Consider the following 14784-nt stretch of genomic DNA (forward strand, 5'->3'; position numbering starts at 1 on the left):
AATACTGTGAAAGCATTGATATGGTTTCTTAGCCATACAATGGCTTAAAATGAATAAAACATATATACATTCATATATACATTAGGCTAACGTACTCAACTGGTGCTTCTAACTACGCCTACCCCAGTGTACCTGACCTAAGCCTAATACTTGGGAGGGAGTAAGTAAGTAGCAGTTTTAGTTAAGTTGGTTTTGCCAAGGTTTGCTTCAAGAATTCTCTCTAAGGGTTTAGTTAACACCTTACCTCTGAAATAGAATGTTGGAGGTACGGTATCTCCTTCCAGGGACTCGATATCCCAGTCACTCGCAAGAGTAGGCTGGAAACGCCGGAGCTGGATTTCTCTGCAGGAGAAAAGACAGCGTCTCTCTCAGCGCGTCGAGGAAGAGGAGGGGCAGCGTCCGCAGGCAGTTTGCATCTGCTGGGCTCTGAAGGGGACAGCTGTTCTGCTCCTATGTACACCACATCATCGCTCGCTGATGTCGTTAAGGCAGTGATAGCATCAGTATCAGCAGGGCAGCGATAGCTTCAGCTTCAGCGTTTGCTTAAGGCAACGTTGGTAATATTTATACCTGAAAGGTGCCTGGTTTGACGTAAGTTTTTGGACATAAGACGTCAATAAAGATGTCACTAGGAAGTAATCGTCTTTCAGTTCTCATTAGAGTTCTATTACTAATCAAAACATAGCAAGTGGGGCTTTCCCAGGTTGCTGAGTTTTTATCTTGTTGAAGAACTCGGAGTGTAGTCTAGGAATCTTAGATAGTGGCTTCTGCTGTGTCATTTGCTCTAATGAGCTACAGAGGAAGCTGCAGAGGAAGTGATTCTGAAATGTGGCTCTGTTCGTGTTAGGCCAGAGACGAGTTTCTGAATTTTGCATTTGATCGGTTAAGCCATTATAGGGGTACAAAGGGATTATAGCCGTATAGGGGCATAAGGTCACAATATTGATCAGGGTCCTAGATTAGAACGCGACAAGTTCAACTGAGACCAATTCAAACACTTCACTGAGAAAGAAAGCTTAATAGATGTGCTCAGGTTAGGCTTCAGGCCAGGACACAGGACTGAAACTGCAACTTTAAAAGTAGTTGAAAGTAGCTCTCTACATCCTTGATAAAGATTACCCTTGCTTCCTTATGCTCCTGGAGTTACCAGCTACCTTCATTGCTTGCAGTGGATCATTCATTCTCCTGAAAATTCTCAAGCACAAAATGGAGATGAATGGTTCTAATTGCACTTAACAACTGGTGTCAGTGTATGTCAGTCTGCAATTTTTTCTCTAACGGAATCCAAAACAGGGTTCCACTGGTGTGCATTGTGTCTCCCATTAACTTCTACTTGTACCAAAAGCCTCAATTCTCAGTTGCTCTGCAATTTCATATGACTTTTATGCAGATGACACCCAGCTATTTCTGAAAATCTCCTTTCTGAAAGTTGTTGAATTATCGTCCTAAGTTCTTGAGGACATTTAAGCCTGGATGTCAAAATACCACTTGAAGCTTAACCTACGTACAACTGATTCCCTCTTGATATCCCTGCAAAAACCCCATTCCGATTCAAACAAGGTTCAACTCATCGGCCCAGATTCTGAAAACTGTGCGTTGCATGACAGGGAGAGAGCAGGAGAGCTCCATATTCACAGAGCTATTGAACTCTCCCTAGCTCCGGCCCTGATTTCAGCTGCTTTACCCCTAGGTACACACCTTAGCGCCATAGTGCTTGGGTGAGTGCCTGAGTCTAGCCTACGTTTTATACAGGAAGGTTACCATTCCTATACAAAATACTATGCCTAGACACACTTCAAAGCTTTTCCTAATTTGTATGTGTGCTGCACAGTGCACCACGCATACAATGTCAGGAAATAAAGGAGTAATCAAAACATTTCTCCATTTAACGCCTGCTTTACGATGGCATCATTTTTGGCCCTAAACACTGTCTAATAATAATAGTAGACAGAGTTTAGCGTCAAAAAGCATGTGTGGTTGCCTTGGAACAACAACAGACCACCCATATAATGCCCCCTAGATGCAAAGTGACGCAAAGCAGCTTTTTCAGCTGCTTTGCACCACTTGGCCATACAAACCAATGCTTATACCATTTAGAGTTGGTTTGTTAACCCCCAAAAAGGTTTAGTGCCGGCTTAACATTAAAAAAGTAGTGCTAACCGTACACTAAACTTTGTGACTCTGGGCCATGGTATGAAAAGGTAACCCTTCTATTACCGAATCTACCAAATCACTTGCCGTCATCTTAGACAAAATTCCTAACGTCAAAGAACACCAATGCTGTAACAAAGGGAGCACAATTTAAAATTAGATTGCTGCTTGGACAAAAATTTTTTATGCTCAATCCAGATTTCAACCTAGCAATAAAGCCCCTTTACTCAGGTAGCCCCAAACTGTAGCTAGCTCCCCTTCAAAGCAATCATTCTTGCAGCAGCCTATTTGTCCATGAGCAAAAGAAAGTGCGACCACTTCTCACCAATCTTGATCTCATTGAAATGGCTTACCATAAGAGCATAGGCATCTTTAAAATAGTTTGCATCACGCATAAAACCATATTTTTGGGAATTCACAACAACAGTCCAGTCTCGCCTTTCTTGACGACCCTAGAATCAAGAGAATGGGAGGAGGAGGTCGCTCATTTGCTTATTTCCCCGCCAAATTGTGGAATACTCTCCCTGTTCAGCTCAGAATAAACAATAATCTATTAAGTTTTAGGAAGGAACTCAAAACTCAACCTTTTTACATAATTTTGGAAACTATCCTCAGATATGTCTGTGTCTCAGTTAGCTCATTCTGTCAGCAATGGGAGGCACGTTGCTGGGTAGCTCTTGAGTACTGTTTCTGACAATGTTTTAATCCTACCAAAGTCTATCCACTGCATATCTTATTCACCCTATGCAGAAATTGTTATAGGCGATACAGTTGCTGTTTGTATTATATATTACATTAAGTCTTCTACTGTTTTTACAAAACTGTTCATATGTAAAGGTCTCTGTGACCGATTGTGCCACGTCAGTGCTAAATAAACTGCTAATACATAATATAAATAATGCTAAGTCATTCTCCCATGTGAGGTTTATCAAATGTTACATCCTATTTTAATCAATAACTGCCTTACTCCATGATACAGCTAAAACTTGTATGCAAATATTCTTGCAAATGCCCTATCATATTACAGAGAAATTGCATTATCATGAACTAGTTCCACTTTTAATTTTGCTTCTTCGGTGGTAAACAATTATTATATTCAATCAATGCGTACTTGTACAGTGCTGCTATTCACCCATGAGGATATCCAGGTGCTAGAATGCTGGGCTCAGAGGAAAAGCCAGGGAGGGTGATGTCTGGAGGTGAAGGGGAAGGCTACTCCAGGACTTGGTGGCAAGATAGGACAAGAGGGGCCTCCACAGGCGAAGCAGCGGATGCGTAGGGTCTGTACAAGGGAGACAGAGCGGACGTCTCTGAAGCATCAAGTACTTTGGTGGGGAAAGGGAGCAATGAGAGGGAGTTTACTGGGGCCTGCAGAGGGTTTCTTGAGGAAAGGTCTGACTTATGCATGCTTCCTTGTTGGTGGAAGTTCAGGCAGTGGTTGATGTATGCTGGTGGTTTTTAAGGGCTTTGTAGACGTGTGCCAACACCTTGAATGGACAACTTCTCTGGACGAGGAGCCAGTGGAAGTTCCCTAGGTAAGGGGTGATGTGGGTCCGATTGGGTAGTTTGAGGATGAGTTCTATATCATCTGGAGTCGCCACAAGAGTTGTGTTATATCCTCTTAAGTGTCATTGAATGTAATCCAGCCTAGCTGTGTCCTGCTGTTTAGCCAGTGTGAGAAATGGTAACAGAATGTTGGTGTGACTGTGATGAATAGAATGCCTGGGTGCCTGTGTGGATGAGTGGCGACAGTTGGAGATGGGCTGAGCAGCAGTGAGGCTGCTCCTGGTGGGGCTGGTGTAAGAGCTGGAATGGTCTGATGAAAATATTACCTGGAACCAATAAAGAAGTCTTCAAACTCTACATGGCTCCATGTGTCAACATGTGTGCAAGGGCACAACAAGTTGGGTGGTGGGTCCTGCGTAATGTGCATTGCCGTAGTCCAGGGCTTGAGTGGTGTGGAAGCAGTCGGAGGAGACTGTGTTAATCTGTCGTTTTATAGTGAGTTTGCTGTCCAGGATGTTGCTGAGGTTGCAGGCATGGTCTGTCAATGCGGGGGTGCATCTGAGTTTGGCGGGCCACCAGTTGTTGTTCCAAGGGGAGCCGTTGTTCCCAAAGATCAGCACTTCGGTCTTGTTGGTGTTGAGCTTCATTCAGTCAACAACATTCTTCATGTAGTTGTGGAAGTTAGTCCTCATCGTGGAGAGGTCTCCTGAGCTGGGTGTCGTCTGCGTAGGATATAATGTTGAGATCATGGGTTCTGACGATTTCGGCTAGAAGTGTCATGTAGGTGTTAAAGATGGTGGGTCTGAGGGATTAACCTTGAGGGATGCCGCAGATGGTTCTCTTTGATTCCTAGGCGAAGGGCGGTAGGTGGATTCTCTGAGTTCGTCCTGTGAGCAATGATGCAATCCATCTGAGGGCACCTCCATGGATTCCAATGTGGTGCAGTCTCTTGATGAGTGTGTGGTGGGGTACGGTATTGAACACTTCGAAGAGGTCGAGGAGGATCAGGGATGCCTATTCTCCGCTGTCGAGGAGGGTGCCGATGTCATCAGTGGTGGCGGTCAGAGTGGTTCAGTGCCGTTGTTGGCCTGGAAACCGGACTGAGGGGCGTTGAGTAGGTTGTTTCTCTCCAGGTGTTCAGTGAGCTGAAGGTTAATGGCTGCAGAGATGGATGCATTAAAGATGGTGGGGAGTTGGCTGCTGATATCCATGCTTCTGAGGTTGAAGAGGGGGTGGGGAAGGATACATGGGTGCTCCCAAGTAGATGGGATTCATGATGGCTGTGGTGTTTATATGATGAGCTGTGCTCATGTGGTGAGCGGATGGTCAGGGTTGGCATCCGTAGGTGTAAGGAGGATGAAGAGGTCCGTCGGTTGGAGTTTGCAGTTCCTGTAAATGATTGATATCTTGTTGTGGAAATGGTACGCTAGAGTGTCACATAGTTTCTGTGAAGGGCAGATTGTGTTCTCAGTGGCCGTCGGGCAGAGGAACTCTCTGACAAGGCTGAGGAATTCCTTGGTGTGGTTGCCACTTGTTTCGATGCAGTTTGCTTGGGCATCTTTTTTATGCGTCTTTGAGGTGTTGATGGTAAAGAGGGCTGATTTGAAGGTGGCTTGGTCTATGGCGTCCCTGCTGGTGTGCCATCTTATCTCCTGGTGTTTGCAGCTGCATTTCATTGTCCTGAGTTATGGTGTGTACCAGCTGGCATGTTTGGTGGATTTGCAGGTCTTGGAATTGTTATTGACAACAAATTACCATAACAATGAAGTTCCATAAGTAACTTGTAGATGGAATTGTAGACTGCAATCCTAGTTGTGTCAATATTCATATAAACTAAAAGAAACTCAAAGGACAGCTACATCGGTAGGTGTATTTCATTCGCGGATACACACTATTTCAAACTCAGAAGAAACTAAGAGAAAGAAAACGCAATTTGCAGTTTATCTCCCAGGTTTGGAAAGCTGAAGAGGGCTTGTGTTGCAAGGTAGGTGACATTCGAGTATTGTAAAAGCAAGTTTCTCCTCAGAACTGCCTAAAAAACATATGAAATGTAGCTAATGTGTTTGAAAGAATGTCATGTAGAATGTTGTTAGGATATGCTAGGATTTAGGCTACGGTATGCTATGTTTGGAGCCTTTTGTTAAGTGCACAGTAAGGCCTGTCAACACTATCTTGACCCCAAATAGGTACATATCTGCTAACTGTTGGAATGAATAGACCCAAGAATCATATTTACTATTTCCATAATAATTTTAATGAGTCTCAAAAATGCAATAGGATTACGTCTCTATATATTGTATATTTCCAGAATACTACATGCATGTATATCTCGGTATCTTCTGTGCATAGCAGATAATCCCCTATAGATAGACCACATATAATGGACTTATTCTTTTGTGGGTGGTACCTGTCACTTCCTAACCCCTCCCTAACATCCCTAAATCACTTCTTCCTGTAACCATATAATTTAGTAATAAGTAGACCCCATTTTCTAGCGATCCCCTGAGTCCCTTTCACATTTGGTATTTAGGGGTCAATTCCAATGTCAGTCAGAAAAGCTCCAAATCGGATTCGGTTTGCCGAATCCGATCCGGAGCCCTTGTTTCCAGCCGATTCGGACACACTTCCGAATGACCAAGTACAATGCCTGGAAACCATAAGGCTGACCGAATCGGTTCCAAAAGGCATTCAGGCAGGACAAGTCTTTCCAGAGCTGATTCGTATAGCTCTATGGACTCGGTTTCCAAGTGAGCAGGTACGATGACCGAGTCGGACATCCTTTCCGATTCGGTTTTTCCCGGAACAAAACGGTTGCCAGAATCAGTATTAAGGGGCCTGTAGGAGGCTCCCCCTAACCCAGGGCCCTCCAAATCGGGTCTCCTCTTTCCAACCATACACAGTGTGTCAGGCACCAAGGGGTGTCTGTCACAGGCTGCACCAGTTTCCCCAGCCAACCCTTTCTTCAATGGGAGCCTGTGATTACGTTCGGAACACAGGCTCCCACTAAAGTCAATGGAAGTCTGACCAAATTGGTTCCCGATGCAAACGGATGCATCATACTCAGTCGGTCGGACTTCCCCGGTCCGAGTCATATGGAAAGTATTCTGGAACTGATTTGGTCGGTATGCCTTATGAATGATATCGGAATCGGGCCCTTAGTCGTCAAATTACATGAGTGAGGATCACACCATAGAATATACAGGGAAGATGGAAGTGGAGATTTTCACATGTAGGTTTGTGAGTATCTAGTACTTTTACTTTAGTACTACAAAATGCAGTTTGTGAGTATGCAACAGAATGCATGTATTCAGAAGTCCCATCGGAAGCAAACCCTCAGTCATTGTTATTTTCTGAATCAGAGTCAGGAAATGTTCACCTTTAGATAACTTTTTGCACATATAAGATCCAATTACATGTGCACGAAAATGTGTAAATAAAAGGAGAAGGAACGTCCACCAGATCTTGTTTCTACATTAATGAGAAATTAGATTCTTTGTGGAAGATCTCGGAGTTTGAGTCAGAGACAAAGGAAAGGTTTTACATAGAACTAGTGGCTAAGACTTTAAACCTCTATGTGAAATATAAATAGGACCTAGAACTGAATTTGGCCACTCTTAGGCAACCAAATACAGTATAATATGGTTCCAAGTTATGAAAAAAGTCAAATTGTAGAGACAAGATACAGCTTCCCCTAAACTTGAACCTATTATTCACATCTGTATTGCTATGATAAAGGGTATGGAAACAGAGTTTAGTTGTAAAAATATGAACTCTTAAGGAATATAGAAAAATATGAAGAACATAAGATATTTCAGATTCAGAAATCAGATTTTTGTGAAGGTGTTTTCCCGTGAGGCAAAGTAAAGTTCCTGACCAGAGGAAAATGCTAGATTGTTAACCACAGTGGTGTGGTTTAGGGTATTAACACAAGGCCAAATGTTATAAGAGTTCACAATTTTTCCTGATTAAAGAGAAAATAAAATAATCTTAATTTTTAGGTCTGGCTTGGCACTACAGCTGGCTCTACATCTATTGTTACCAATTCTTAAAAATATATACTTATCAATCGCTTTGACTCTAACTCAAGTAGAATTACTCTCACACAATCTACTGTCTGTTTTCGGTATCATTCCTCCTTTCAGCAAGTGCTTACTCCCAGAGAGATCCACTGATAGATTCTGCACTTTTTGGCTGCAGCCGTGCAAATAGCAGTGAAACTTCACTGTTTATCAAGCTGCTGGCTAGATCGGAGAGATTCTGCGCTCTTTGGTTGAGAACTGAGAACTACTAGAAATATGACTGTTTAATTTATTGACAAGGACTTTAATAATTTTGCAACTTATTCAACCTATTCATTTTTTATTACAGCAACATGTATGTCTGTTGCACTTTATTAACTTATGCGCTTTAGTTAGTTGAACTAGAAATCATAATTGAAGGGACTAGTAGGTATATTGTTAAGAAAATATCAAAAATGTTAGGAGGTTTTTAAAATAGAATGATGTGTAAAATTGAATAGTAATACGTTGGTGTTTCATTTATTATGTGTGTAGAATTTTTAATTAACCACACATGAATAAATTGAAAATTACAAATTTGAATACCAACGTTGTGTAGTCTTAATTCCACCTCATGTTTTTTTAGCCACCACCAGAAACTAACTGGCCTTTAGCACACTTGTTAAGGTTTTCCTCATTGCTTTCTTTCTTTGTCCTTTTTTTCTGTCTTCCTCCTTCTTTCCCCCCTTTTCTGTTATATTTTCTCTTGCTCAGAGTCAAAGTCTGATTAGGAAAAATAAGTGCTGGTCTGCAAATAATGAGTGCTGGTGGGCCCCACTTGAAATCACCCATTAAAATTAAGCACTGCAGCTGGCAGATGAGTGAATAAACTCTCAGGAATTACCCAGATGATTTGCTTATCTGTCTCTTGCTTTCACTTCCCCTGTTCCACAGAAGCCCCGTTATTGTTTCTCACCCACTCTACATACTAAAAGTGCCCCAAATCACTAGGCCTCATGACACCAATTGCCTTATGAAAGGGCCTCTTCCTCTGTGCCCAAGATACCACCTATCTCTCTGCACCCCGTTTGCTTCTGCTTGCTGACTGCTGCGGTCTTGCCAGGTCTGATGTTCTAAACAAGCACAATCTCCCCTTAAAAAGAAGCCCAAACCTAGCACAAGGCCCTCTATAAGAAGCCCAAAATTAGCCTGGCCCTACAAAACCATCAAAATAGGATCATGAATATTATAAAAATGTATTCTCATGAGTTTAGAAAACATTCATGTAACATGCAATGTCAGCCAAATATTCCTAGACTGCAACACAAAATGTCCATGTGCCATGTTCTCAAGCTCCTGAAAACGAGGTTTGATTCGTATACTTCTTATTTTAATATTATGTTAACTTAAATGTTTTATTCAAAACTAATTTTACAGTTTTTAGGTATTTCCTAGACAGTGCATGTGCTGTCTCATTGAGACCGCTGGTTTTCTAACAGTGGGCCTAGAAGCTGCCCATTGCTTACCATTGATTGACTTTACTGTCAATCTCATTTGCTTTCTTCTTAGTGATCAGCTGCTGTAGGCTTCCTTCCTCTTCACATGTTTGTCCTTCCCCTGAGCATGTAGACATTATTTGTGTCCTTTCACTGCTCTTTTTTTCAGGCGCTACTTTGTTTCTTTTATTTGAGCACTCTACAGAGTATGTATTTTCCAGCTGGATCTCTTGTGTACTTCTGACCCCTCCGTGTTCCTCCTTCCCTTCCTTGTCCATGTTGTTTGCACCCACCCGCCCTCCCTCATCTGTGTAGCTTGTCCCCATCTGCCATCATTCATCTGTGTTGCTTGCCCACACTTGCCCTCCATCCTTCCATTGTTATCGGTGTTGTTGCTTGCCCCACCCACCCTCTCCCTCCTTCCATCATTGTCTGAGTTGTTGCTTGCCCCAGCCACTTCCTCCCTCCATTGCCTCCATTCCTTGTTGACTGTGTGCTTGCTCCCAGCTGCTACATCTCACCCCGTTGTCCATGTTGCCTCCAACTTGCCATCACTCTTTTCCCTCGATGTTGCCTTATGCCTACCCTCCCTCCGTGTTGCCTCTTGTCTCCCTCCACACAATAAACAAAATGTAATACTATGATATGACCAGCGCTGGCTGCATCATAGCACTTTTTTCCACACCCTTCATTGTTCGTGTTGCCCCCCATCATATGTCTTCCCTCCCCCTATGTTGCCTCCCGTCCCACCACAATAAAAAAAAACTATATGACTTGGCCAGCACTGGACGCATCATGGAGTTTTTTTTTATTCTGAGCCATGCTATACAGCAGCCACACTACTGTACAACATGGCTAAAAACATTGACAAAACCAATAGCTCACAAATAGACAGACATTGTCTTAGTCAATGCTTGTTTTAGTCTATAAACAACTTAGCTTCATTCTTGCACTTACCTTTGTACGTAAGTATGTACACTTGTCCATGCACTTTCTTCCAAAAGCCTCAGACACTATTACAAGATGACAGCCACTCTGACATAGCCTAGAGTCCCTTTGGCAAAATAAAGACCTCCTTCACAGTATTCGTCAGGGTGGAAGTCAAATAGTAAAGGAGCTCTACTAATAGCCTGCAGCTACATAAACTGTGAAGTTGCAGATATTTAGCTGGCTGCATGTTAAAAAGCAGAGATTACGTACTATTACGCCAGCGGCTGGATAAATAGCTACTTGCGAAAAATAACCCAAATAAGACCATGTGATGGGAGATCAAGCACCAGTAGCAGAGATACAGGGAATCATCAAATCGTGGACCAAATCTAGGTTGAATGCTGCACAGACACTAGGAAGCATTTGAGTGCCCTGAACAATATAGCTAATTCAATATCTAAGAAAAAGATTGAGCCATTCATCTAACATGCCAGCTTACGGCTCAGCTGAGAATAAACTACACAAGAACTAGTAGCAACTTTTTGTACACCTGAGCACCAGCACCTTCAACAGGTAACACATGAAAAAACATGGGGTATGATAACACCCCAATTCAATGAGTCCTACTTTCACAGATCACTTGGGAAGAGGGTCAGAAGATCTTCAACTCCACTGCAATGCACTTTGCAGAGACATGTACAACCTCCACATGGGCTTACATGGCAGGCTAAAAGAACAGACCCAGTACACAATGAAAACCCTTCATGTCACACTTACTCGCTGGGCCAGGGTATGTCTAAGAATGCCAACTCATGGAACTCCCAGCCCATGGGTGAACCACCTACCACAGGCAAGCTCTGCACCATAGCACTATGAGGCCAAGTAAATGGTGATTTCATTCTACACAAAAACTGTGTGAAGAAGCATAAGGTCCCAAATTGTCTCATCACATTAAACAGATCGTAAAAAACACAATATGCGGCTAGAGCTTTCTATGAATGCAATTCTTTGAATTATGAGCAAAAATATAGGCACAAAGGAATCATTCCACATGATAAAAGATAGATTATAACTTTTCAAGGCTTTGATCAATGTAATGTCTCAGTGGAATAAATTACAAGTTCATTATAAACTACAAGTTCATTAGAACTGAAAAAAAGAAAATTGTATGGTATTGGTTAGGCGTTACATGGGTGAAGCATCAGGGTTCCCACGCATCCACCCAAGTTTTGTGAAGTAAACACAGATTTACTATTGTCAATAAACCAGGGTTTATGCCAAAATAGTAGGCCTTCCAGAGAAAGGTGTACTGAGGAAAAACATCTTTATTTCTCCTTGTTACTTCCTCTTTCCATGTGTGCTACATTCTGCGGATAGGTATTCCTTCCTGCACAAAAACAATCAGGTCCATAAAACAGGCACCCTTGCACTATGGCATGAGGGTGCCTACAGTGGTGCTAGGCTGCCTGAAGTGCACCAGTGCTTTGAGAGCAGAAGTGCACAATATCTTACTAGTTTGTGCATTTTTTGCTATTCCTTAGATTGCCATTACAAGTATGGGGCAACCCAGACAAGTCTGTAGGCCTGGGTAACGTTCGGTAAAGAAAATCAGTGGTCCTCAAACACATTATTTGCACGAGTGGATGTATTCCTAAAATTTCCTTCGTTTGGGGCCAAAGTAAAATTGGCGCTCCTTTTGCACAAATCTGTTCCAACATATAGTATTTGCAATATTACAAACTTATTTATATACAATAAATGTAAAGTTTCTGCGAAAAAAACGGGGAAAAAGAATGGATGTGCAGAGACTTCAACTTTTGTCAGCAAACAACATGAATTTATTTACCATTTCAAGCTTTTTTGACATTTATCATGAAAAACAGTGGTTGCTGGGGGAAAGTGTGGAGAAATAGTGCTCGAAGGTGTGAGTGGGTGGGGAAGTATTCCCAGTGTGAAATCTTGGAAGAGAAAGTAGACAGGTTCAAGGTGAGATTGATCAAGTGTATCAATCTGGGTGTCCTGGCCAACTCATATATTTTACATGGTCTATTTACTTTGGTTAGTACAATCACAGATTGTAATCATCTGTGGCACGTGATCATTAGGGGCTTAGTAGGTCCAGGTACAGGGGAATGTGTTCGTCGACATTTCGACTCGACTTGTGGCATATGGGACAGTTGGACCTTTGCCTGCGAGTCTTCCTCAGGACGGGACGGGCTTGGGCAGGGTGGCAACCAGCCTGTGGTTTAGAGACCTCATCTAGAGGTAAGGAAAGAAGCTATCAGTCAACCACTAATGCTCGCACATCCAAAGACTGTCACTACACAGTAGTAATGGTGCTTACCCGCATTAGCAGCAGTATAGCGGGAAGGGTAGCTGTGTCAGAGACATTATTCCTTAAAGAAGGTACAGGGACTCAAAGTTTTTCTTAGGAGCATGATGCTGGTACTCCTAAATGCTGGGGTAGCCAAATTCCAAGACTCTGTAGTTGTGATTCCACCTCATGTCTCATTCTTACATCATCGTACACTTCCTGTCTCTTTATTTCACTCTTGCAGGATCTTTTTCAAACCTGTTTTCTTCTGTTGTTGTAGTTTCACTATCTTTCTCTTCCTCCTCCTTTCTCTAGTTTGCTCTGGGTCAAATTCTGATGATGAACATTATGCCCTGGTCCCCAAAATTGAGTGCGTGTACACAAAACCTGTAACCATTGATCACTTGTCCTTAAGTTTCCTTCTGGGTAAAAGACATTGAATTTATGACTTCAGCCACATCTACTTTGCCATGGAAATACTAAATCGCAGCAGACTATGCTCCTATCAGCCCTAACAGTCAATACAAACACTAAAGCAAAGGTGGGCCCACTATTTTTTATGGCAGAAGCAGGATGGAGTCAAACAATATAATAGTCCGGCATGCCAAGCATTTTTGAAAAGTAGTGACAGGAAGGAAACTTAGAAAAAATATGTGAGTTGTTAAGGGGCAGGGATTAGTCAGGTAGTGGAGGAATGAGAATGTGTGGATTTTGAATGTAAAGGGTGAACACTCACAGTGGGAGGGATCAAGCTGATGAGTGAGAAAATACAGTTGAATGGGGATGTTAAAAGGGTGTGGTTTTCAAGGTCTGGCATGTGCTCTAACATCTGAGCTCTGACAGGAGTGTCGACCTGGCGAAGTGCATTATTTCACAACAGGTGCCGGACCCAAATAATTTAATCTGAGTGTGCCCTTATATATGGGGTAATTGCCAAGGAGTGTTGAAAATTGGGAAAATTTGTGTCACAATATTTTTCAAACAGGCTGATAATTATGTGAAATGATGTGATTTTTTTTAACGTACTTTGCGTTATCTCACCTAAAACTAATGATGAGTTAGGCCATACTTCTAATTCAAAAACCATGCAACAGTTTGCAAGAGGACTGAAAAAGGACTGGCTTGACTGCTGTAGGAAAGTGGGTTATTCGTAGGTGGGATATTCCCCCTCAGCTGGTAATAATACCACAGTCACTAATAGGTCTATTTTAGTCTCAGTAAATTAATCCTTGCTCAACTCCTCATTAGCTTAGCAAACAAGTAGTCAAGCTTAATTTAGGAGACTTGTATGTGTAAAACAAAACAGTAAATAAGTAAATGTTATAATCCAATAAAAAGTATAGAATATTTTTATCTTCAGAACAACATCAAAACAAAAACAATTCAATGAAAGGAACCAGAGATACTCATTTTTAAAGGTTGAATCAAAAATTGTACCTTCATGCGCCGAAAAGCTTAAACCTCCACTCGCTGCTATCTGGTTGCGCTAGTTCAGGACAGAGCCAAAGTTTTAGGCTGACCGTGATGGAGTGCTGGTCGGATAGGCCAAGGGCTAAGTTCCTGTCACAAATTTACATTCAGTCTTATTCTTTTTCTTGGAGCTTATCTCTTGACAGAGTTCTCAGATTCCTCTAATCGGGAGCCCAAATTATTGACAGCATTATGCTGCAGAGCAATGACTCAGTGAGCTATCAGAGGGACAAATCAACCCAGTCAGGCTGTTTCGTGAGTCAATGATTGCAGCTTGACTTTCAAAGTCGATCCGGTATCCTCATGGAACTTTTCTGTAGAAAGTTTCCAAACTTTGAAATCGTGTTGGTTCTTAGTTTCTTTGGGAAAATAAGTGTCCACTGGCTCATGCCAAGGGTTCAGAAACTCTGGATTGCCTTTTGGGGGCTAAGACTCAATTTCCCACAATGCACCTGCACAGTCCAGAAAAATTGCAATTTCCACTGGCCTGCTGGGTTGTCCCTCCCTTTGGCTTTGCAGGTGACTTCTTTATGCTCTGTTTTACCTGCCGTTAATCAGGGAGTCCACTCATTTCTCTTTGTATAAGGCACAGTCCTTTTCTGGTGGAGTTTTTTGAGTGCAGCAGGCGCCGCCTTTCAAAGTGCAGAGTTCTGTGTTGCAGTCCAAGAGTCCAGCAAGTCAGTCCTTCTTCTTCTTTTGTTTTAGACAGTGTTCCAGTGAGCTCCTTCAGCTCTTCCATATGTATCCTCTGTTCTGGGCTGGCAGAAGGCAGCTTAACCAATAGGGGTAACACTACCTCCCTCTTCTATGACCACTTCCTCTGAAGTGTGGCATATTTCTGGTCCAGAATGTAACATTCTCCCAAATATCAAAATGGAGAAAATCTATCTGGGTAACCCAACCAAGAGGTGTGGCTAAC

General features: G+C 42.4%; 1 protein-coding gene across 1 annotated transcript in view; it reads right to left on the reverse strand.

The window, feature by feature from the left end:
* Positions 1-9429, reverse strand: part of LOC147728015 (uncharacterized) — a 29462-nt gene extending 20033 nt beyond the window's left edge. Inside the window, exon 1 of the mRNA XM_086963717.1 lies at positions 9182-9429. Coding sequence (XP_086819843.1) covers positions 9182-9429 — 248 coding nt within the window. The remainder of the gene's footprint in view (positions 1-9181) is intronic.
* Between the last annotated feature and the right edge of the window lie 5355 nt (positions 9430-14784).

The sequence above is a fragment of the Lissotriton vulgaris genome, chromosome 3_1 (genome assembly GCF_964263255.1).
Source record: "Lissotriton vulgaris chromosome 3_1, aLisVul1.2, whole genome shotgun sequence".
Lineage (NCBI taxonomy): Eukaryota > Metazoa > Chordata > Amphibia > Caudata > Salamandridae > Lissotriton > Lissotriton vulgaris.